The 25,286-nt window shown below is 39.2% G+C and overlaps 1 protein-coding gene across 1 annotated transcript in view; it reads right to left on the bottom strand.

Annotated features, from left to right (window-relative positions):
- Window positions 1-484: 484 nt before the first annotated feature.
- The window catches only part of LOC120428363 (dopamine receptor 2), a 54,842-nt gene continuing 30,040 nt past the window's right edge, over window positions 485-25,286 (bottom strand). The window contains exon 2 of the mRNA XM_039593367.2: window positions 485-716. Coding sequence (XP_039449301.1) covers window positions 581-716 — 136 coding nt within the window. The 3' untranslated portion in view covers window positions 485-580. The remainder of the gene's footprint in view (window positions 717-25,286) is intronic.

Raw genomic sequence — 25,286 nt, 5'->3', positions numbered from 1 at the left:
AACAAAAAACAAAAAACAAAAAACAAAAAACAAAAAAACAAAAAACAAAAAACAAAAAACAAAAAACAAAAAACAAAAAACAAAAAACAAAAAACAAAAAACAAAAAACAAAAAACAAAAAACAAAAAACAAAAAAACAAAAAACAAAAAACAAAAAACAAAAAACAAAAAACAAAAAACAAAAAACAAAAAACAAAAAACAAAAAACAAAAAACAAAAAACAAAAAACAATAAACAATAAACAATAAACAATAAACAATAAACAATAAACAATAAACAATAAACAAAAAACTAAAAACAAAAAACAAAAAAACATGTTCACCAATTCAACATGTCCAAAGTCTACCTGCTTCACAGGACGCCAAGTCAACAAAAGAGCAAAAAATAAGGTACGTACATCACATTAGGACTGCTCACACACGTGGAGAGACATTTTTAAAGCGGCAAGTAGTGCTGACAGGTTAATTGTGGGTGGAGGTGGTGTATTGTGCGGGTTGCGATGCGTTTGTTAGCATAATGTTGTGTACGTGTTTTCTCGATTCATTTTTTTCTTTTACTCTCTCCAAGGGGTTGCATACTTTTAGGGGATGGGGATGTATCCCATTGTACAGTTTCCCGCAAGAAGTCTTACCTGAGATGCTTTCGATCGCATTGTGGGCTGATATTTTCGCCGGATCTTCCGGGGACAGCAAACGCACAGTATCCGCACGAAGGCCCTGGAAAATGGAAACGCAAGAAGTGTCGATTTTAGCAAGGTTGGCATGATTAAGAGATTTTTTTATGGTTTTTTGTGAGGTTATACATTTTTTTTTATTGAAAAGAAGACAGTTTATTTTCATAAATTGATAAATAACAGTTAACTGTCTTTAATTACAAATTGACATAAACCATCCTTGAAGGACCTTGCCAAAGTGACTGTCAACAAAAGTGAGGTTGGAATATGTTATTCCAGAAGTCCACACACAAGAGTTACACGCACACACGGAGGACATTTGTTTACATGATGATGGCAAACAATGTTCTGCACTCTCAAACATGGGGGGGTCCTTCCAAGTACTTTGTTTGCCTATCGGATTCGATGATGATGGCGATGATGCACGGAGGGGAAATGTTTTGAATATTCAATAGTTGTTGCGTAACCGGTACCTTCTCGTACCATCCCAATTGTACCAGCAACCCCAAAATAGCACACTCGCACACACATTTTTAGAACATAATTGAATTTGAATGGTTCTTAACAGTGCCGCCAGAGAGAGTGCCCCTCGAGTGGGGTCTCTCTGTTTGTTCCCTCAAGTGCAAACAATTTGTATTCAAAACACGATCCGGCAGTACTGATTCGGTATTATTGGGGAACGCAATTGGCCCCCCCATCAGATCGCATGTTTTAGTTGGAATTTGCGAAAAAAAGGGTTTGTTTTGGGACAGTGTTGCAAAAATTTGTGCCAAAATGTGCGCAACCTGCTAACTCATAACAAGGTTGAAACAATTCCTTACAATGTTGCCTACCTTCAGGCGCAATTTTCCCAACACTGATTTCCGCAATCTGGCGGTGTTCTGTTCGACCAATTATATCGAATTTAAAAGCCCTGAATTGAAATGTTAATATTAGCTGTGTCGGGTGACATCCTGCCAATCCCAACTTTTTCCCGCCCTCACGAATTTTAACATTATTTAATGGCCAAACCGTGCTAACACAAAGATAATTACAACTTTTTTCCTGCGTGCCAGCAGCGATTTATTTGAAAACTTGTTGTCATTCGTTTTGTGTGGCGCGTGGGCTTTGGTTTGATTTGAAGCCAAACAGATGGCGCTGGTGTGTTTGGTTTTTGTTTCAGTATGCATGGATTGGTAGTAAAGTGACGTGGTAGGGGAAGGTGGGGCAAGACGACCATATGGGGCAAGAGGAACAATCGCTAATTTTTACAATTTTGATTATTTCCAGTATGAGAAATTGTTGCTAGCAATGCAATTAGCTGATTCTACTACCACATAACCGCCAAAACGACGTAAACGCCACGGGGCATAAGATTTAAAGACGTTTTTATCAAAACCTTTGTTTTCTTATAATATTTGGAAAGTACAAAATAAGGCTTATGGTTCATCCCTACCAATGTCTTGCACCTATTATAAAGTATGATTTAACTTTTGGTTATTTTTGTTGAGAGCAAGTGTACCATATGGATTTTTAGTATGGAAAAAAAAATACGAATTGCTGCATCAACATATTTTATTGGGAAATAAATACATAAAAGTACTTAAAAACTGATAAACAATCGTTTAAAAAAATTGTCCAAACATAATATAGTGATATTATGAAAATTTACTATTTATCATCTAAGTGATATTTTTTTAGTAAAACGATCAAACTTTTAGTAAAATATTATTATTTAATCTAAAAATGCAAGAAACGTTTCAAATACATTCTAATCTGATGTATCTAAGTGATAACAATTCAATTGTTAGCAAATAAACATGTTGTTTCATGCATTGTTCCTCTTGCCCCAACGGGTTGTTCGTCTTGCCCCACTAGTTGAGTAGAATGTACGGAAAATCAAAAATTTTAAAATCAATTTTTTACATTAAAACAGGATTTTTTAAAAACTTTTTCCATCAAAGTCTTAGTTAAGACCTGGAATAAGATGATTATAAAAAATCGGACAGATTTTTTAACGTTTTTAATGGGTTTTAACGAGTCTTTCCTTAGCTTGTTACACTTGCCCCACTTTCCCCTAATTGTATTTGTACTGATACGTTGTCATATGAACAGTTTATTGGTTTTACAGGCTTTTCTGGTAAGCTTTCGAATGTTTGGAAATCCTTTTTTCAATGTATATTTTTTTTGTTGATTGTTCAGCCTTTTTTCAGCTTTTTTTTTGTTTTCAGCCTTGAAATAACTATGTTTAAAAGACAATAATTATGAATCAGATTTTTCTCTATTAGGCCATTGTTAATACTTTTCAAACTTTGTGACGGTCTTCCCTATGACCAAAGAAGCTTTTTTGTGTCATTGGTTCACCCAAACAAGTTTCCATACAATTTTGGCAGCTGTCCATAGAAAAATGGTGTGTATATTCGAAGATCTGTAACTTTTGAATGAATTTTCTGATCAATTTGGTGTCTTCGGCAAAGTTGTAGGAATAGGAATATCCAGAAAAAAAAGTTACACGGAATTTTTTTTGCCGATCATCCGGTGCCGTTTTTTAATTAACTTTTTTTTGTCTAAAAACTCAATTTCCTTAAATACGTATTTTTTGATTTTCGAGATTTTTGGATCCACCGAAAGTTGGATTTTAGCGAAATATTTGCAGTTTTTCGATTTTTAAAAATAGTGACCATGAATTACCATTTCTGCAAATATTTTTAAAGTTCAGAAAATGTGCTACAAAATTGTCTAGGAGACATTAAAAATTGGACCTAAGTTGCTGAGATACAGCGGCTTGAAGAAAAAGAAACTGGACAATTAAGTCTCACCCAAACAACCTTCCATTTTGTAATTTCGATTCTCAGGAACTAATGGTCCGATTTTCAATGTTTGATTTTTCGAATTTTTCTAAAAATCATAACTCGGCAGCAGAACATTTTTTTCACCAACTCGAGTATCAATGGGTTCATCTTAACAAATATCGCTCAAAATTTACACAGAAGCTTAAAATATGCCAAAAAACCGTTTTCCGCTTGTGAAAAACCATCAAAACAAAATTGACATAACTTGTGAACTAAAAAGAAAACATTGAGATAAAAAGTTATCTCAATAACACGACTTATGTTAACATATACGCTCGAACAATACACAGAAAACAATGTTTCAATTCTATGTCCTTTTTTTTAATCTTCCTGAACCAACCTTCTACGATCTGAATGGATCTCGAGATATCGAAGTTTGAAGATTGAGGTTTTCACAATTTTCACAAAAAAGACGAAACATTTAGGAGGTGTCAATAAAGATGGGGTGGTCCGCTTTGGATCGGATCGGAAGCATGGTAAAAGAAAAAGTTGATTTAAATTTTGCACTATTTTGGTGTACGATGAGGGTGGAATGCCCCATAATGTATTATTATTATTATAACCATCTGATGCGCTTTGACAGCGAATTAGTGAAATGTTAAAGTTGCCGGAAATAAAGTAATTAACAACAACATCTGTTGCGAAATCCGATCGGTTCATCTGATGACATACTCTGAAATAAAAAAAAAAAAGTGCAAAATTTCTAAATTCTAGGAATTTTGCCTCCTTTCCTTATTAAGTAATCCAAAAAACCCGATTACTAAATAAGAAAAAGTGGCAAAATTCCTAGAATTTAGAAATTTGGTTTTTTTTTTTTATTTCAAGCAAAATCGGTCAACATTACCCATTGATACTCGAAAGTGAAGTTTGTATGGGGAAAATCGAAAAAATGTATGGAAAACCCAATTTTCTTACGGTTTGGTCTGCACGTTGCGCTACTTTCATCCAAATATTTCCAAACGTGAGATTCTCATTGGAAATTTAATGCTCTACAACTTTGTAGAACATACCAAAGCCGTAAAACTTGATCCTGAAAAGTTATTAGCGATTCAAAAAAGTCATTTTTGTATGAAAATCATTTTTTTCACCAACTTTAGGCTCAAGTATCAATGGGTAAATCTCAACCGGTTTCGCTCAAAATTTACACAGATGCTAAGAATAACCCAGTAAATCGTTTTTCGCTTGTGGAGCAGGGGGTATTTTTTTCTGGGCACCCTAATACACAGTAATTTAAATCAAAGTAACATTGCTTCTGAAAATTAAGACAAATTTTAACTTCAGAAAGAAAACGTGTAATTCTACTTAGAAGCAAGAATGCTGTTTGTAGATTGTAAAAAAAACAATGCTAGTTTTAAAAAAACCCACTCCAGCTGCTATATCCTTGACTAAAAAAGATACTTCGAAAACAACTGGACTGGGGTAAAATGTTTTTTGAAACGCTTTTTTCATCAAAATTTTAAAATCATGGCTTGTCATTTCAATTTTTATTTTTTTATATTTTTTTGCCCCCCCCCCCCCCCCCCCCTCGACTTTGGTCAGAGTCGTGGGACATAGACTTCAAAAAACATTTTAAAAGACCTAAGTTTGACTAACTTAAAGTTTTCACACTGTATATTTCTTTCAAAAATAGGCCAACTAATCTCGGTAACAATTCAAAACCACCGCGATGATGGTGTCATAAACGTGCGTACAGTGAAAAAAGGCACTCTCTTTTAACACGCCCTTGTCTCAACGCGGCCAATTAATAAACTCAGATTTCATAATTCGTTATTTCGGTTTCCCTCAGTACACTGCGCCACACCAACAGAAAAAGCTCGATGGTGGCGGGAAAAACTCAATTATGGTGGCTTAATTAGTGCTCTCGTGCTGAACGAAATAATTTCCCATCAACGCGGTTTCGAGCGTTTTTTCTCAACCTCCTCCACCCCTTAATGGGAGGAGGGGGGGGGGTGGTGGGGAATCATTTTCTTTTTAAAGTAACCCACCGAGGTGGCCTCTTTGCGGTTGTTGCCTTTTTACTATGGAATCCCTTGAGGGCATATCCCTCCCCAGTTCATGGTGGGGAAATTTGGTGCCCCCAGGGGAGGCCGAAAAATGCCGGAAAAATTGTTTGCTTAGCCTTTCTTAAGTGTGCGGACTTTGGCGGATTTCACGCCAATGACCTGTCGAAATGGAAAAACTTGTCTGTCTCGCGATTTTTTTTTCGGTGATAAATTTCGTCCAAATGTGACTCTCGGCTGTGGGAGAAAACTATGGCGTGGAAAATTTTAAACTTTCCTAGAAAACGAAGTTTTAATAAGATAAAAAGTCTGCTGCGCTGCGTGGTGGTGTAACTTTGCTAGTTAAACTTCTTTTCTTTTACGTTTCGTCTATCTGTGGGAGTTTTTGTGTTGGATCTTGGGCGCTTCTGAGCTCTCAGGCAGATAAGGATTTTTATTAAATTTAGCTTTCCGGGATTTTTGACAATTGACAGTTGCTTTGGAGAATTTGAACGGTGTGCGTCGCGGTCAACACGCCGGATTTTCGTTGCCGTTTCCGTCTTTGTTTCCCCCCCGATTGTGTGTTTATTTCGACCCGGGTGATTTCGCGATGTTGACAGTTGCTTTGGAGAATTTGAACGGTGTGCGTCGCGGTCAACACGCCGCGTTTCCCCCCCGATTGTGTGTTTATTTCGACCCGAGTGATTTCGCGATGTTGACAGTTGCTTTGGAGAATTTGAACGGTGTGCGTCGCGGTCAACACGCCGGATTTTCGTTGCCGTTTCCGTCTTTGTTTCCCCCCGATTGTGTGTGTATTTCGACCCGGGTGATTTCGCGATGTTGACAGTTGCTTTGGAGAATTTGAACGGTGTGCGTCGCGGTCAACACGCCGCGTTTCCCCCCCGATTGTGTGTTTATTTCGACCCGGGTGATTTCGCGATGTTGACAGTTGCTTTGGAGAATTTGAACGGTGTGCGTCGCGGTCAACACGCCGGATTTTCGTTGCCGTTTCCGTCTTTGTTTCCCCCCCGATTGTGTGTTTATTTCGACCCGGGTGATTTCGCGATGTTGACAGTTGCTTTGGAGAATTTGAACGGTGTGCGTCGCGGTCAACACGCCGCGTTTCCCCCCCGATTGTGTGTTTATTTCGACCCGGGTGATTTCGCGATGTTGACAGTTGCTTTGGAGAATTTGAACGGTGTGCGTCGCGGTCAACACGCCGGATTTTCGTTGCCGTTTCCGTCTTTGTTTCCCCCCCGATTGTGTGTGTATTTCGACCCGGGTGATTTCGCGATGTTGACAGTTGCTTTGGAGAATTTGAACGGTGTGCGTCGCGGTCAACACGCCGGATTTTCGTTGCCGTTTCCGTCTTTGTTTCCCCCCCGATTGTGTGTTTATTTCGACCCGGGTGATTTCGCGATGTTGACAGTTGCTTTGGAGAATTTGAACGGTGTGCGTCGCGGTCAACACGCCGGATTTTCGTTGCCGTTTCCGTCTTTGTTTCCCCCCCGATTGTGTGTGTATTTCGACCCGGGTGATTTCGCGATGTTGACAGTTGCTTTGGAGAATTTGAACGGTGTGCGTCGCGGTCAACACGCCGGATTTTCGTTGCCGTTTCCGTCTTTGTTTCCCCCCCGATTGTGTGTTTATTTCGACCCGGGTGATTTCGCGATGTTGACAGTTGCTTTGGAGAATTTGAACGGTGTGCGTCGCGGTCAACACGCCGGATTTTCGTTGCCGTTTCCGTCTTTGTTTCCCCCCCGATTGTGTGTTTATTTCGACCCGGGTGATTTCGCGATGTTGACAGTTGCTTTGGAGAATTTGAACGGTGTGCGTCGCGGTCAACACGCCGGATTTTCGTTGCCGTTTCCGTCTTTGTTTCCCCCCCGATTGTGTGTTTATTTCGACCCGGGTGATTTCGCGATGTTGACAGTTGCTTTGGAGAATTTGAACGGTGTGCGTCGCGGTCAACACGCCGGATTTTCGTTGCCGTTTCCGTCTTTGTTTCCCCCCCGATTGTGTGTTTATTTCGACCCGGGTGATTTCGCGATGTTGACAGTTGCTTTGGAGAATTTGAACGGTGTGCGTCGCGGTCAACACGCCGGATTTTCGTTGCCGTTTCCGTCTTTGTTTCCCCCCCGATTGTGTGTGTATTTCGACCCGGGTGATTTCGCGATGTTGACAGTTGCTTTGGAGAATTTGAACGGTGTGCGTCGCGGTCAACACGCCGCGTTTCCCCCCCGATTGTGTGTTTATTTCGACCCGGGTGATTTCGCGATGTTGACAGTTGCTTTGGAGAATTTGAACGGTGTGCGTCGCGGTCAACACGCCGGATTTTCGTTGCCGTTTCCGTCTTTGTTTCCCCCCCGATTGTGTGTTTATTTCGACCCGGGTGATTTCGCGATGTTGACAGTTGCTTTGGAGAATTTGAACGGTGTGCGTCGCGGTCAACACGCCGCGTTTCCCCCCCGATTGTGTGTGTATTTCGACCCGGGTGATTTCGCGATGTTGACAGTTGCTTTGGAGAATTTGAACGGTGTGCGTCGCGGTCAACACGCCGGATTTTCGTTGCCGTTTCCGTCTTTGTTTCCCCCCCGATTGTGTGTGTATTTCGACCCGGGTGATTTCGCGATGTTGACAGTTGCTTTGGAGAATTTGAACGGTGTGCGTCGCGGTCAACACGCCGGATTTTCGTTGCCGTTTCCGTCTTTGTTTCCCCCCCGATTGTGTGTTTATTTCGACCCGGGTGATTTCGCGATGTTGACAGTTGCTTTGGAGAATTTGAACGGTGTGCGTCGCGGTCAACACGCCGGATTTTCGTTGCCGTTTCCGTCTTTGTTTCCCCCCCGATTGTGTGTGTATTTCGACCCGGGTGATTTCGCGATGTTGACAGTTGCTTTGGAGAATTTGAACGGTGTGCGTCGCGGTCAACACGCCGGATTTTCGTTGCCGTTTCCGTCTTTGTTTCCCCCCCGATTGTGTGTTTATTTCGACCCGGGTGATTTCGCGATGTTGACAGTTGCTTTGGAGAATTTGAACGGTGTGCGTCGCGGTCAACACGCCGGATTTTCGTTGCCGTTTCCGTCTTTGTTTCCCCCCCGATTGTGTGTTTATTTCGACCCGGGTGATTTCGCGATGTTGACAGTTGCTTTGGAGAATTTGAACGGTGTGCGTCGCGGTCAACACGCCGGATTTTCGTTGCCGTTTCCGTCTTTGTTTCCCCCCCGATTGTGTGTTTATTTCGACCCGGGTGATTTCGCGATGTTGACAGTTGCTTTGGAGAATTTGAACGGTGTGCGTCGCGGTCAACACGCCGGATTTTCGTTGCCGTTTCCGTCTTTGTTTCCCCCCCGATTGTGTGTTTATTTCGACCCGGGTGATTTCGCGATGTTGACAGTTGCTTTGGAGAATTTGAACGGTGTGCGTCGCGGTCAACACGCCGGATTTTCGTTGCCGTTTCCGTCTTTGTTTCCCCCCCGATTGTGTGTGTATTTCGACCCGGGTGATTTCGCGATGTTGACAGTTGCTTTGGAGAATTTGAACGGTGTGCGTCGCGGTCAACACGCCGGATTTTCGTTGCCGTTTCCGTCTTTGTTTCCCCCCCGATTGTGTGTTTATTTCGACCCGGGTGATTTCGCGATGTTGACAGTTGCTTTGGAGAATTTGAACGGTGTGCGTCGCGGTCAACACGCCGGATTTTCGTTGCCGTTTCCGTCTTTGTTTCCCCCCCGATTGTGTGTTTATTTCGACCCGGGTGATTTCGCGATGTTGACAGTTGCTTTGGAGAATTTGAACGGTGTGCGTCGCGGTCAACACGTCGGATTTTCGTTGCCGTTTCCGTCTTTGTTTCCCCCCCGATTGTGTGTTTATTTCGACCCGGGTGATTTCGCGATGTTGACAGTTGCTTTGGAGAATTTGAACGGTGTGCGTCGCGGTCAACACGCCGGATTTTCGTTGCCGTTTCCGTCTTTGTTTCCCCCCCGATTGTGTGTTTATTTCGACCCGGGTGATTTCGCGATGTTGACAGTTGCTTTGGAGAATTTGAACGGTGTGCGTCGCGGTCAACACGCCGGATTTTCGTTGCCGTTTCCGTCTTTGTTTCCCCCCCGATTGTGTGTGTATTTCGACCCGGGTGATTTCGCGATGTTGACAGTTGCTTTGGAGAATTTGAACGGTGTGCGTCGCGGTCAACACGCCGGATTTTCGTTGCCGTTTCCGTCTTTGTTTCCCCCCCGATTGTGTGTGTATTTCGACCCGGGTGATTTCGCGATGTTGACAGTTGCTTTGGAGAATTTGAACGGTGTGCGTCGCGGTCAACACGCCGGATTTTCGTTGCCGTTTCCGTTTTTGTTTCCCCCCCGATTGTGTGTGTATTTCGACCCGGGTGATTTCGCGATGTTGACAGTTGCTTTGGAGAATTTGAACGGTGTGCGTCGCGGTCAACACGCCGGATTTTCGTTGCCGTTTCCGTCTTTGTTTCCCCCCCGATTGTGTGTTTATTTCGACCCGGGTGATTTCGCGATGTTGACAGTTGCTTTGGAGAATTTGAACGGTGTGCGTCGCGGTCAACACGCCGGATTTTCGTTGCCGTTTCCGTCTTTGTTTCCCCCCCGATTGTGTGTTTATTTCGACCCGGGTGATTTCGCGATGTTGACAGTTGCTTTGGAGAATTTTAACGGTGTGCGTCGCGGTCAACACGCCGGATTTTCGTTGCCGTTTCCGTCTTTGTTTCCCCCCCGATTGTGTGTTTATTTCGACCCGGGTGATTTCGCGATGTTGACAGTTGCTTTGGAGAATTTGAACGGTGTGCGTCGCGGTCAACACGCCGGATTTTCGTTGCCGTTTCCGTCTTTGTTTCCCCCCGATTGTGTGTGTATTTCGACCCGGGTGATTTCGCGATGTTGACAGTTGCTTTGGAGAATTTGAACGGTGTGCGTCGCGGTCAACACGCCGGATTTTCGTTGCCGTTTCCGTTTTTGTTTCCCCCCCGATTGTGTGTGTATTTCGACCCGGGTGATTTCGCGATGTTGACAGTTGCTTTGGAGAATTTGAACGGTGTGCGTCGCGGTCAACACGCCGGATTTTCGTTGCCGTTTCCGTCTTTGTTTCCCCCCCGATTGTGTGTGTATTTCGACCCGGGTGATTTCGCGATGTTGACAGTTGCTTTGGAGAATTTGAACGTTGCGCGTCGCGGTCAACACGCCGGATTTTCGTTGCCGTTTCCGTCTTTGTTTCCCCCCCGATTGTGTGTTTATTTCGACCCGGGTGATTTCGCGATGTTGACAGTTGCTTTGGAGAATTTGAACGGTGCGCGTCGCGGTTATCACGCAGGATTTTCGTTGCCGTTTTCGATTGTGTGGGTTTTTCGGTCCGGGCGGTTTCGCGTTTTCGCATTTTATTTGGTTTTATCTTTCCACAGCCGGCTGTCTAAGATTGAATCATTTATGCTAAACTCAACACCAAATAACCGGGAAAAATCTCATCCGCATCCTCCGACTGTTTGCCTTGAGAATGCATAATACATCACACTATTAAACCAAATTTATTGATTATTGGGTCGCATCATCATCCTTTATGTTGAATCCTGGCCATTACCCTTACCCACTAACAAAATCCCAAGTAGAAGTAGTTTTCCGGCACACGTGGGGGTGTGGATATCGTATAGAACCCACCCTTGGTAGCAGCCTGTGCTAACTAACATTCCCGTCCCAATCCCCCGAGATCTACAAACTGACATGGCGGGCGCCGTTGGTGGCCAATGACTGTTACCTATTTGCTTCAGAACTAGTTTTAATGATCTTGATGTTTTATCTTTTCAACGCATTCATACATGCTGTTGATAAGGGAAACACCATTAGATCGTTCAAGCGTATGGTCGGTTGTATTGATAGGATATTACGGTCCTGTTCAGCAACGGAGAAGGACAACCATGGGTGGTCTCTCATGCTCATGCTCATGCTCAATTTAGCTTTCCGGGATTTTTGACAATCGTACTTTTAGTTAGAACTTTGTGATTTTTTGAGGCGTTAAAATTGTTAAACTGTGTTGCATTGAAATAGGGAGGATTGAATTGCTCCGATATCAAGTACCGTCAATTAGTCTGAAAAGAGACAGTAGTTTTTGAAGCATCTTCAAATTTGAGAACCGATGTACTTATTCTGTTGTTCTGACCAATCAAAAATATCACAATCTGGATTTTTTTTCTGAAAATAAGGCTTCGCAATTTTTAATGGAACTAGAAGTATGTTAACTATTTGAAATGCATTTTCCTGCGTTGATAATCATTTTACCACTGCTTCATAGAAAAAAAGTTGAATTTTTGAAAGTAGATTTTTTTGTTATATATTATTCTTTTTTGAGTAATATTATCTTAAAAATGTGTAAAAATGTGAACCTGATGAATATTCACCGATTTCTGATGTAAAATTAATCATTTTTTTGACACGAAATCTGTCACCATTTCCTGATGAATATAATCATATTTTCCACCCTCCTCAGCGAAGTACGAGCGCAGCCGTTCCTGCAGCTGAACAGCGTACGGTTCCAGCGGATAATTCAGCGTTCCTTCCTGGTTGGGGGCGTTCGTTCGTCAGCGTGGTCGCTGCCGGTAGCGGCAATGCGGCCCAGCAAGAAGTTACCGGGGAAGATCTCTTCACTCTGCCGGAGTTCTTTGCTCTCGCGGGGGAGATGTTGACGCGGTTTCGGAGCTGCCGGAATAAGGCGGAACAATTTCTGGCCCTTGGGGAGCTGATGATCAAGTACATCTATAATTGATTAAAATTTTCTGTGATCTAGTATTAAGCTTTCTCTTTATCTATCCTTTTCTCATTGCACTTTCTGTAAGTTTTTTGAAAACTTTTTCTTACTCTTGTCTATTCAATAGTTATAAGTAATAATGCCTTCGATTGAACTACGATGTAACACACAGCTGAAAGGAACTCCAAAACCCTGTTATGTACCTAAATGAACTCATTGTAACTTGATTATTCACAAATAAACCCGAATTGAATTGAATTGAAATTATCATATTTTTTACTGTGTTTGCTAAATTCAACTCGCTCGCATTTGGCTCCCTTTCTACCAATCTTGATCGAGAATTAAAAAAATTACTCAAGGAGTTTAAGCAAAAACGAGCAAAAAATAGATAAAGTAAAACTATCAAGACTAAGCACCTTATTCGTGAAAGTGATTGAAATGTTTTTTTTTTTTCATGAAAATTGGCTGATAAATGGAATAATGAGAAATGCTTCACCAAAACAAGAAACGGATTTTTTTTTCATTTGGCTCAATCATTGTGGCTTGTGACCAAAGAAGCTTTTTGTGTCATTGGTTCACCTATACATGGATTTTGTAGGTATTGATGAGGACTATTCAGAAATAAAAGGAAAACGGAAAAAAATTGCCCATTTTTTCAATTAACTTTTTTTTACAGAAAATTAAATTTCACAAAATCAGCATGTGTGATTTTTTTTGTTATGTAACGCAAAATATGGAAAAGTTTTTAGTTTTTTTTATTATGTTTGATAAAGCATTTTTGAAAATACAGCAAAAACTCGATTATCCGAAGCCTCGATTATCCGTAGGTTCAATTATCCTAAGTTTGTAACCGTTCGGAACCTCACTCGTGAAGGTTACCGCGATTTACGCGATTTGTTATTCGTTTTCTGTAAAAGTTGGGAAGTGTTCGCGTGTCAAGTGTTTTGTCTCCGGTAAACGACCCAGCAAGTGACGTCCACCAAGAACGCAGCCAGCAGAAGCTTCCAAAACCGACCACCAGAGGACCTCGTCGGCAGTGGGCGGTAGAGAGGTGACATGACGGTAGGTTGGAAGGTCAAGGAAAAGGCGCGGAAAGAGGAGGGGAAGGACGTAGAACGACAACCGTCCAGGACTTCCCGAGATTCGTCCTATTGCCCGGACAACGTTAGAGCGAGCAGTCGGAACGCTACAACTCCGCTGCTACGCAAAGTTCAAAGTGAACGAGTGCACGGTAACCAGTACCGTTAGAAGTGTCCCAGCTAGAACCAGGAAGGAGCTGGAGGACATCAGGTACGCCGTTTATCCGCCAGTGAGCCTACCCTAACAATCCCATCCACCTTATCAACAAACCCAACCGTCATGATCAACCTAACCTCAAATTGACCGTCGCCTCCAGGACCCCTCGTACTTCGTACGCCAAAAACCCAGTCCGCAACCGGACGTGGACCTGTGTCGAGCCTGCGGCTCATCCGGGTATTCCGGACACCCTCGATGGTGCTCCGAAGGTCGTAGGACGCAACCATCCACGACGGAGAGCAGGCCGACCAGTGAGTAACGAGGAGGAACCGTTAACGACCGCAGCCGGTCGAGTACGCCATCCAGTACACCAACCCCGGAGGCTGCGCCACGAGACGGCGAGCGCCGGAGCTGCAGCAGCGGCTGCGCCGCATGACGGCGAGTAGCAGCAATAACAACAGAAGGAGAGGAAGCGGCGTCACCGGAAGCTGAGTCGGAGTACGGGGCCCCGAGAAGAAAGAAGAACAGCAAACAGGTCAGATAGATGTAAGAAAGTGGGAGTAAATAGAAAGAGTTCGATCGAAGTTGTGGAGTTTTACCTTGGCCGAAAGCATTTCCCAAGCTTACCGCGATTCAGGACCGCAAGCATGCCGACCCTGAGGCTACATGAGGGAGTCTCGGTAGCGCTCGTGAGCCGGTGGTAACCCGACAGTTACAAGTTCGATTATCCGAAGGTTTGTATGGGACTTCGGATAATCGAATCACGACATAAAATTTTTTAGATATTGCATCACTGCCATTTGGCCGCCATCTTGAATTTAAAAATTCTTAATCATTTTAGCGTAGTTTAGGGGTCATACCTAAGCTCGACAATTGAAAATAAGAAAACGAATTTTTTTTTCGTGATTCGATTATCCGATGTTTTGATTATCCGAAGTGAATTTTTTCGAGGCCTTCGGATAATCGAGCCTGGACTGCATAGCCACTTATCGTTTAATTTAATAGAAAAATTCTTATGCCAATATTTCAGCAACTATTGAAAAATGAAACATTTGTAAAATGTTATGATCTCTATGAAAAAAATATTTTTTAAATTTTGGAATCAAGAATAAAATTGCAAAAGGGTCAAACATTTTATTTTACGCCCATTTGAAATGTTGGTGTTGATTCCGAAATTTCAAAAATATTATAGTAATTCTCCGCCAACTCACACAGCAGTTGCCCCGCCCCTTTTCGATTTGCGTGAAACTTTGTCCCAAGGAGTAACTTTTGTCCCTGATTAAAATCCGAAGTCCGTTTTTGATATCGTGTGACGGAGGGGTGGTATGACCCCTTTTATTTTTGAACATGCGAACAAAGAAGTGTTTTTCAATAATTTGCAGCCTGGAACCGGGGTGACTTTGATAGGATTTCAATTTGTTTTTGGAATATTTTCCAACAGGTAAGGTTTTTCTCAAGATTATTATTTTTAAAACATGTACTGGGGTAGGCCACACAAAGTCCATGTACTATTTTGGAAAAAAAGTTTTTTCAATAGTGTTTAGAAAAATAGTTACGTTAAAAATTCTTAGTTTAAATTCCGGGGTGACTTTGATAGTCATAGTTATTCTTGTTAAAATCATATTTAATATGTTCAAACTTTATTTGTACGTTAAATGTACCATCACTAAAGTAGCTGATATAGTTTTTAAGAAAAAAATCAATGTTTATGTTAAGTAAACTAAGTTAAGAAACTTTTTAACAAAATACAAATAAATTTTAGATAATTTTTTTAAAAAAAAGCGAAATTTGGCGTGAAATTTGTTAAAACTGGTTTTGTTTATAAAATTATTGATTTATATTGTATTTTATACTGAATTCGAAGCACAAATCAAAAGTTTTCACATTTTACATGAAATTTGTTCAACTGAAATTGCCTATAAATTTGGAGTTTTTTTAAATTTTGTTTCAAAAACACATATTATTTATTATTTTAAAACTTATTTACCCTTCTCTTAGTGGAAAATTGCCCAAACAATCCGAAAATGAATTCCGTTTTCCGATTCAAAATCAAGTTCATTGAGAAAATCATGACACCTTGAGAAGTTTAAAATAATGACTTTCATCAACATTTTCTTAACTATAGTTAACTAACTGTTAAAACTTTTCAAAATTTTATAAAAAGTTCTTTTTGAGGTACTTTGAACACTTCTCTACCGCAGTCAGTATGATTCTAAACAATTCCGTACGTATTTTAATTGTACTCTTCATTTTGCGAAAATATCTCAAACCTATCAAAGTCACCTCGGCTATCAAAGTCACCCCGTTTTACGGTACTCAGAATTCCGAAAAACGTGTTTTTATCGAAAAAAAAAACACTTAAGAGTTTTAAAAACTCTGCCATTTTTCGTTACTTAACTGTATTTTTTTTGGAACATGTCATTTTAAGGGAAATTTTATGTACTTTTCGAATCTACATTAACCCAGAAGGGTAATTTTTTTTTTCATTTAGAACATTTATTCTAAAATTTTATGTTTTTTTATTTTACAACTTCGTGTTTTTTCTAACTTTGCAGGGTTATTTTTTAGAGTTTAGAAAAGTACATTAAATATCCCTTAAAATCACTTGTACAGTTGAGTAACGGAAAATGGCAGAGTTTTTAAAACTGTTTTAGTGTTTTTTTCGATGAAAAATACGTTTTTTATTTGAATTTTGAGTACGCTATCGAATCGGGCTTCCAATTTTATATAAAAGTCCCTTTGACATCAAATTTCTATCTCAGCACAGTTCCAGGCTGCAAATTATTGAAAAACACCTTTTTTCGCATGTTCAAAAATGGGGTCTTACCGCCCCTCCGTCAAAAGATGGCAAAAAACGGAATTTGTATTCGTATTCAGGGACAAATGTTACCCCTGAGGACAAAGTTTTATGGATCCCTAATTTGCAAAACCTTCGAGAACAAGTCAAACCCATCCCGGATATTTATGGCACATTTTGAAGTGCGTTTTGGACCTCAACCTCAATGCTCGTTTTATTCCACTTCCATTTGTCGTAAAGGGCTCATTTTTTGAATAAGTTCATTTCATGTATAGACAAACAAACGCTGAATCTTTTATCCAAATCGGGGCACCTCGATACGACTTCTAGAACAAACCGAGCAAAATCTACAACTAAATTTAACAAAAAATATATAAAAAAGTCACTTTGGTGGATTATTATACCAAAAAATAAAACTTAAAGGTTAATCCTATCTGATTAAAGAGATCGCTCATTATCCTAGCTTAGAATTTTCCTTCAAACAAAAGCCAAAAATGCAAACAAGCCAAAGACAAGCACCCAAAAGAAAGTCTCATCAATTCTGGAAAAGTCAACACACAGCAAAGACAGAAACAACAGCAGCAGCCGTCACGGGCCGGCGCAGGAAAACAAAATCAATTTTCTGTAACGATTTTCCTCGGCCCTGACGTCTGGGCTCTGGCCGTGACGGCACCAAACGATGGACAATTTGTCCGTTCAGTTTTTCTAATCTGTTCGTGGAAATCGTCACCAGGTGGAGCGATGATTTTCCTGCCAATTTGCTGAACCCCTCCCCCTCACCATAATCACCTGTCACAACTTTTCCATACGGTTTTGCCGTATTCACGGTTTTGCCTCCTCGATTTTGAAATTAAAAGCTATTTTTAAAGCAATTGACAGACGGCGGTGGGCGGTTGACATGGCTTCTAATTATGAATTTTGTAAGCGAAACTGGCATTTATTTTTACCTCGTAATTTTTGTTATTGTTGTTGTTTGATATTTTTCTTTCAAAAATATTTGCCATCCAAATAACTTCATACATTTATGCGGGCATTCCAAGCACGCTTGCTTCCGAGAAGTGCCAGCCAGCTGTTGTCGGTGTTTGGTGACCCAGTGAATAAAAATGAAGGTTACATGTGGTTTTGCTTCCGGGAAACCCCCTGTTTTCTTTCCGCAGAAAGGTCAGCCCAATTGGGTGACTCAATTTGAAAATAGAAAAGTGAAACATTTGTTGTTCCCCGCTTTAAAGGTTATGTTTGTGCTGTTTGGGTACAAAGCGGGTTTTTCTGAGATTAATGTTTGAGGAGCGGTTGCAAGCAGCAAGAAAAACGTCATACTAAATAATTAGGTGGAAATTCGAAAGCTTTATCCATTTTGTTTGTGCTAATTGTTGGCAGAGATTCAAACTTTTTCAAGATTATGCCAACGATGTTAGCAAAAGTATATTGAACAGATTGCTGTTCGCGTTTGTTTTCGGCAAGGTCGATTCTTGATTCTATCTTGAATTTTTAAAGTCAGCTTGTCTTATGATTTTAAGGAGGTCGGAAAAGGAATGTTGTTGTTATTGTCTTTTCAGTTAAGTTATTATTTATGTAAGAAAGAGCTTACATCTAAGTTTTTTTTATAATATTAAGAAAAATAGTATTTAAACAAGCGTTGCGTCTTTCAATTATAAAAAAAATGGAACCCAAACATGCATAGGTCATCGCTGAAATTTTACAGTTATCGCAGTTTTAGTTAATAAAGTTGATTTTTTCCCCGTTTTCGTCATTTTTCCATTTTTACGCACGGCGCGTCGAAAAACACGGATTTTATTTTCAAAACATCATATCTCAGAATCCTGTTAATGAACTCCTTCCATTTTTTAAGTATATTATGTAAAATTGTCCGAAGAATCCGATAAAATTATTACCAGACATAGGCTCTTTGGTCCAGACACCGTCAAAACGGCATTTTAATGTTTCATACGACTTTTCATATTTTAGATGAGATTTTTGAAACTTTTTATTATTTTTCTTTGAAAGGCCAACTTATCACCTTTCATTTGCGTATAAGATAGCTAAAATCGGTTGACATGGCGGGGAGTTATGATTTTTTGAAAAACATGTTTTTTTGTGAAAATCGACGAAAATGGCCATTTTTCGGACCACCCTAACATGGCGTTGGTCCGGGTTGAATTATTTCGGCTAGGGAACACCCAGAAAAATGTTGAGCCCGATCCAAGAACTTTTGTTTTTTTTTCATGCTGTTTTCGAGGGGAATTGCTGAATAATAAAGAATTTAAAAAAAAAACTTTGGTTGCAATCGATGTCATCTTTTTCCAAGATTGATTCTACTCGGTTGATTCGAACTGCTCACATTAAATCGTAAACCAAGCGAAACTTGCAAAACACACAAATTTGTATTAGAAACTTTCTCTTCATTTTTAGATGAATTAATAATAATTTACTAATTTGATCGTTTTTCGAAAAAAAAATTTTCAGAAGATAAATGGTAATTTTCAATAATATCGCTATATTTTGTATGAACATCTCTTTCAAAAAAAAAAAAAAATCAAATTATTCGCTCTACAGGATTGCCTTGGCGTTCTCGATTGCGAGATTCCTACTCGAAACAAAGTGTCTGAAGGCTTGATTGTTGAGGAATTTGCAAACCTCTTTTTACACCTGAGCTTCCATCTACCCCGGGATTCGAACTGACGACCTTTGGATTGTGAGTCCAACTGCCTACCAGCGACTCCACCGAAACAGGACCCAGAGAGACGACTGCTACACCTGGACTGAGCTATCGACCTAACCTCAAGTTTAGACCGGGGCCAACATTTACTTCCCCGTCCGACGGAAGGCGTGATCAGACAATCTTCTGGGATCGAACCCAGGCCGACTAGGTGAGAGGCAATCACGCTTACCCCTACACCACGGTCCCGGCTACATGAACATTTTTAAAACAATTTATTATCAGTTTTAAGTACTCTTATGCATTAATATCCCAATAAAATATGTTTTTTGCAACAATTCGTAATTTTTCCCATACTTAAAATCCATGTGGTACACTTGCCCCACTTAAAAAACAACGAAATGATAAAACATACTTTATAATAGGTGAAAATCATTGGTAGGGACACTACTAATCTAGGAAAAAAATCCTTTTGATAAAATGAGCCTAAACACGAACCCTAAGCCTTATTTTGTACTTTTCAAATATTATACACGGAGAAAAAAGAGTTCCCAAATCGTGAGCAAGCGTTCATGAAAATGGGAACCTCGAACAAAGTGTTCAAATCCCATGGTACGATTTTCAAAATCGTACCATGAAATTTGAACACTTTGTTCGTGGCCTTTGAAAAAAAAAAAAAACCCATTCAATCTTATACCCCGTGGTGTTTACGTGGTTTTGGCGGTTATGTGGTAGAAGAATCAACTAATTGCATTGCTAGCAACTATTCCTCATACTGGAAATATCGAAATTGTGAAAAATTGCGGCCGTACGAGCGGTTGTTCCTCCTGACCTATATGGTCGTCTTGCTTACCTTCCCCTATAGGCAAGGTTGAAAGAAAATCATTTCTAGCGTATATGATTGCCTGTGCAGCGACCTCAAATTTAAATCATTAAATTTGTCCATTTTTCGAACCTCACCACAGTTCTGAACATGCGCGCTTACGCAAGCATAAATAATTTTACCCGTCGACTCGCGTTGCGCGACAAATAATTAAGCTTATGTACAGGTGTGGATCATGAGTCATCCTCACCTGAAAAGCCCTTTATTAAATTTCGCCAATTGTTAGGCAATCAAAAAAATGGTTAAGCTTTCAATTATGAATGTGCGATGTTTTTCCACAGGGGAAATTGAGGGTGTGGCTTAACCAAATTCATTGGCATGTTCGTTCAATGGAGAATTCGACCTTCTCATTATTGACCAACATTTTTGAAAATGTTTTAGGAACATAATTTTGATATTCCAATAACATAATTTAAAGTTTCACGACAATGGTTCGAACCCATGATTCCGATTTTGAGGTGTACTCACTACACCATACGGAAAGTCATGAAGAATTGCAGAGGTCTGCATAATTTAATTCATGAGGTTCATCGATGCTTCTCATCGAAACGGACCACTTTTAGTAGAACAAAATTTAGTAGAGTTTTCGGGGACTGACTATAAAAACCCCAAAATTCTTGAGGAGGGCAGTTAGTTCCAGTTAGTTCCAGTCAGTTCCAGCCAGTTCCAGTCAGTTCCAGATCCTGAAGAAGCCCCAGACCAGCCGGACCCGCCAGCAGCCACCAGTAGCAGAGGCCCCAGTCCAGCCGGACTTAGCGGTGGAGGCCGCAGTCCGCCGGGACTTAGCCGCTGTGAAGAGTCCGCCGGGACTTAGCCGCTGTGAAGAGTCCGCCGGGACTTAGCCGCTGTGAAGAGTCCGCCGGGACTTAGCCGCCGTGAAGAGTCCACCCGGGACTTAGGAGTTCGGGGTCTGGCATGGCTCGGCGAAGAGGTCTGGAGGACAAGTCTGGCTTCAACATAGAGAACTGGCTCGACGAAGATCTTAATGCAAAGTGATGTGATCGTGCGCGTAAAAGTTGAGAGTGTTACCGCAAAAATGTAATCTTTAAAAAGTGTAATATACAAATAAGTGAAGTTTACTGATCTGTTTTGACTCTACAAGTAAATATCACAAAAAAATCCTGAAAGCCTAAACCGCTCGGGCCGTTCAGGTGGTGACTAGCGGAAAGCAACGCTGTGTGTGTTTGGACACGCCATTATGATTGGACAAAACCGAGAGTTGAAAATGTGACTATGTGTGAAAGTTAATGAACAAAATGATTTCGCAAAGTAACAAACAGTTAAAATAGTGTCAAAAAAAAAAAAAAAAAAAAAAACGTTAAATCGAACAAAATGTTATGTGAGGAGTTCTAAGATGGAAGCAAATGTGCAGCATTACGAGATGGAACCAAAACGGGCTCGACCAATGGCAGAAGCATCGAAAATTTCAAAACCAGCCAACGATGGACAACACTAGGGATTCAACAATGACGAGATCATCTGGATCAACTGGAGACGAAATTCAGCCGCATCGAACACCCAAGAAGACGACCATGGAAATCTGGCAGTTTAGGGTGAGTAAACAAAAGTTATACCAAAATTTAAAAATGTGAGATCATTTTTGGGAACTGTTAATTTTTATGGAAAATTTATTCCAAACATTGCAGATAAACGTAAGCCACTTAATGCATTACTAAAGAAAAATGTGAAATTTATTTGGACAGAAGAATGTGAAAATGCTTTTGAAGAATTTAAAAACTATTTAATTTCAGAACCAGTTTTACTTAGACCGAACTATAATGACAAATTTGTTTTGACAACTGATGCTAGCGAGTATGCTATCGAAGCAGTTCTTACTAATGAGAAATCAAATGATCACCCTATCGCTTACGCAAGTCGTGCGCTTATCGGGGCAGAAAGAAATTATTTTACTATCGAGAAGGAACTACTTGCTATTGTTTGGGCAGTAGACCACTTCAAACATTTTATTTATAACCAAGATTTTATCGTTTACACAGATCATAGACCGTTGGTAGCTCTATGGCATTTGAAGGAAACTTCACCAACGTTGACAAAGCTTCGTTTGAAAATCCAAGGCATTGGATGTGAAATTCGTTACAAGCAAGGAAAGGAAAATGTGGTTGCAGATTTTCTCTCACGTTTAAATAATGATGAAGATCATGCAGATGATAAACAAGCATCAAAATTAGTAGCAATTACAACTCGTCAACAAGCAAAACAAAATAGACAAAATATTTCAGATAATCAAAACTCAACAAATACTCCAAACAGACAGAATTCATCTAGAAACAATACTAATTGGAATAATAATATGAATGGACTTCAACAAATTGACATAAATTTAGATAATGACGATGATAGCAACGATAAAACATTTACCTACAAGGATTTCCAAGATACAGATATCGATTTTAACGTTTTAAAATTTTCTAAAAATATTATTCCATTTGAACAAGCCGAAGCAACATTTATGATATTAAACAGTGTTACGGTACACAAAGAATTGAGTAAATACATTGACCTTCCACATGGTATTAAGGATTACACCAATGAAAATATATTTGTATTCCCGCAAAAGAAAATTTGGGGTTTAATTTTGAATGGAACATATCGTTCAGCAGTTAAGAATGAAGAATTTTTCGATGGTTTATTTGAAAGCTTTAAAGATTATCCTGATTTTGCTAAAGATGCATCAGTTATACAAATTATTTCTCATAGAATATTTAAAACAGAGTTGGAACTAAACTTATTACGATTTTTTGCAATGAAACTTTCAAAGTCATTTACACTATATGCAACAGAAAATGAACGAATTTATGTAAAGCCAGAAGACAGAGATCAAGTGCTTAAAGATTTTCACGACGCACCGTTGGGAGGTCATGTCGGAGGTAAAAGAATGATTAAAAGAATGAGTCCTCTATTTACATGGGAAAATATGCGAAGAGATGTTTTGAATTATGTAAAGCAATGTGATTCTTGTCAAAAGAATAAAATATGGCCAGCAAATAAGATGCCAATGAAAATTACGACAACATCGTATGAACCCTTTGATAAAATTTATATGGATGTGGTTATGTTACCATACCTTCACACTTAGGAGACCCGGGAGGCGGAGTCTTGTCGCAAAAAAAAGAACGATACACGCCTGTGGATCCGTTGACGAAACCGCAAGGTTTAAGAGGGCCACATTATAAGGTGTTACGTCGATTCCGTCCGGTTATGTTACCAATTTCTAATAATGGAAACAATTGTGGACTTGTGATACAAGATGATTTAACAAGATTTTTGATTGTAGCTCCCATGGAAAACCAAGAAAGTACTACTGTTGCTAGAACTTTTGTCGAAAACTTTGTTTGTAAATTTGGAGCTCCTAAAGAAGTTGTAACCGATCGAGGTACAAACTTTGTAATCAAATTATTGCAACACACATGCAAAATATTACACATTAAAAAGATTGTAACAAGTGCATATCATCCTCAAGCGAATTTAGTAGAGAGATCAAATAGAGAGTTGAAAGTTTATTTACGAAATTTTATTGGCAAAGATCCACAATGTTGGGATGAATTGATACCATATTTTATGTTTGAATACAATACTACAGAAAATTCATCAACTGGATATTCTCCCTATGAACTTTTGTATGGAAGAAAAGCTACTATACCAAGCACAATTTATAAAATCAATGATTCAGATTTAAATTATGACGACTATATTTGTTCAATGAAAGATATATTCAAGGAGGCTCATGAAACTGCTAGAAACAACTTAATATTGTCAAAAGAAAAGAGAAAGGAAATTTATGACAAAAAGACAAATGATTGGGTACCAATGTGGGGAGATAGAGTTTTGGTACAAATGGTACAAACAGGAATTGGTCAAAAGTTACAAAATAAGTGGCGAGGCCCTTATGATATCGTTAAATTCAACAGCGATCAAACGACCACTATTAAAAATGGAAACAAATTTGAAGATGTACATAATAATAGACTAAGAAAATATAATGATTAACATATCACTAAATGATAGTTCAGAATGTACCCGTATTAAAATACATTTAACATATTTTTAACAATACACAATTAACATAATTTAAAATTAAATGCTCCAATACAAGACAAATATTTTTGACAATTACAGTACCATTAAAATAAAGTAAAAAAAATAAGCGAGTTATGCAATGAATGACATAGTATCATAAACGATCAATATCTAAAGACTGCAATGAATGAAAATATTTATTTTAACACACGGGATTATTTATGTACATTAAAAAAAAATAATAATAATAATAAAAAACTTATTAGATATGATTGATGAATAAGTAAAAAGAACGATGATTATCAAGAGAATTCCATGAATCAAAATATGTGTTACAGAAACCGGATTTTTTTAAGATATATAGAAAAATAAACATGAAAAATATATGATTTAAAGGTTGATGAACTAGTTGAAAAAAATAAATAAATAAATAAAAAGATTATTATCAAAGAAATGCGCAAACTAGATGAATGTTATATATTGGAGATGAAAGATGTTTTACAAATGATAAAATTGATAGGGTTTAAACAAGAAACAGATTAAGAAAAATACCAGTACTGAGTTTATACATAATTTTTTTTTTTTTTTTGGCACGTGAAGCGATTATGATCAAATATAAACATAATAATGAAGCAGTGATGAAACACGTTAAAACAATTAAGAAGCTGTTGGGTTGCATTTTTTTGGGAACATTCTAAAATTGAGCTGAAATGGGTTAACAAAGTATAAAAAGAACAATGACGCATTTTTAACTGAGAAAAAAAAATATATATCATGACTAAACAATAATGAAATTTCAACGACAAGTAAATGAAAAAAGTATGATTATTAAATGTTTCAAAAACAACATGTATGCAAGTAAGAATGTGTGTGAGAATAATTGGACAAGGGAGGTGCACCCCAGAATGAATGTTGAATGTAAACATGTGTTTTATAATTTACTTAACAAAGTATTAAGTACTTAAATTCATAAATTTATATGCAAATACTAATGATTAAATTAAACACTTTCATACTAACAGATCCACATTACAACAAAAATTTACTAATAATAATTCATCTCACATTAATTTTAAAAAATTTTGATAAATCGTCTGTAAGTCTAAAAATATCTAATAAATCATTACAAATTACTCTTATTTATCCCTAAAACTTCACCATCAACATCCAAATTTCAAAAAAACCCCCTAATCCCACACACAACATTTTCTCTAAAAACATACTCAACCTCAACCCCTAATACACCATTTTTTCAACCACATAACCCCAACCCCCAAATCCAAACTTTTCACTACCCCATCACCAACCCTTTCCATTCACCCACCATAACCTTTCCCCACCTTTCACCCACCATAACCTTCCCCCCAAACCATCCACCCCAACCTATTTCCCCCAACTCCCCACAACCACTCAACAATCCCCACACAATCATCCCAA

This window comes from Culex pipiens, chromosome 1 (genome assembly GCF_016801865.2).
Source record: "Culex pipiens pallens isolate TS chromosome 1, TS_CPP_V2, whole genome shotgun sequence".
Lineage (NCBI taxonomy): Eukaryota > Metazoa > Arthropoda > Insecta > Diptera > Culicidae > Culex > Culex pipiens.
The sequence above is the reverse complement of the archived record's forward strand: the minus strand, read 5'-3'. Positions and strand labels throughout refer to the sequence as shown.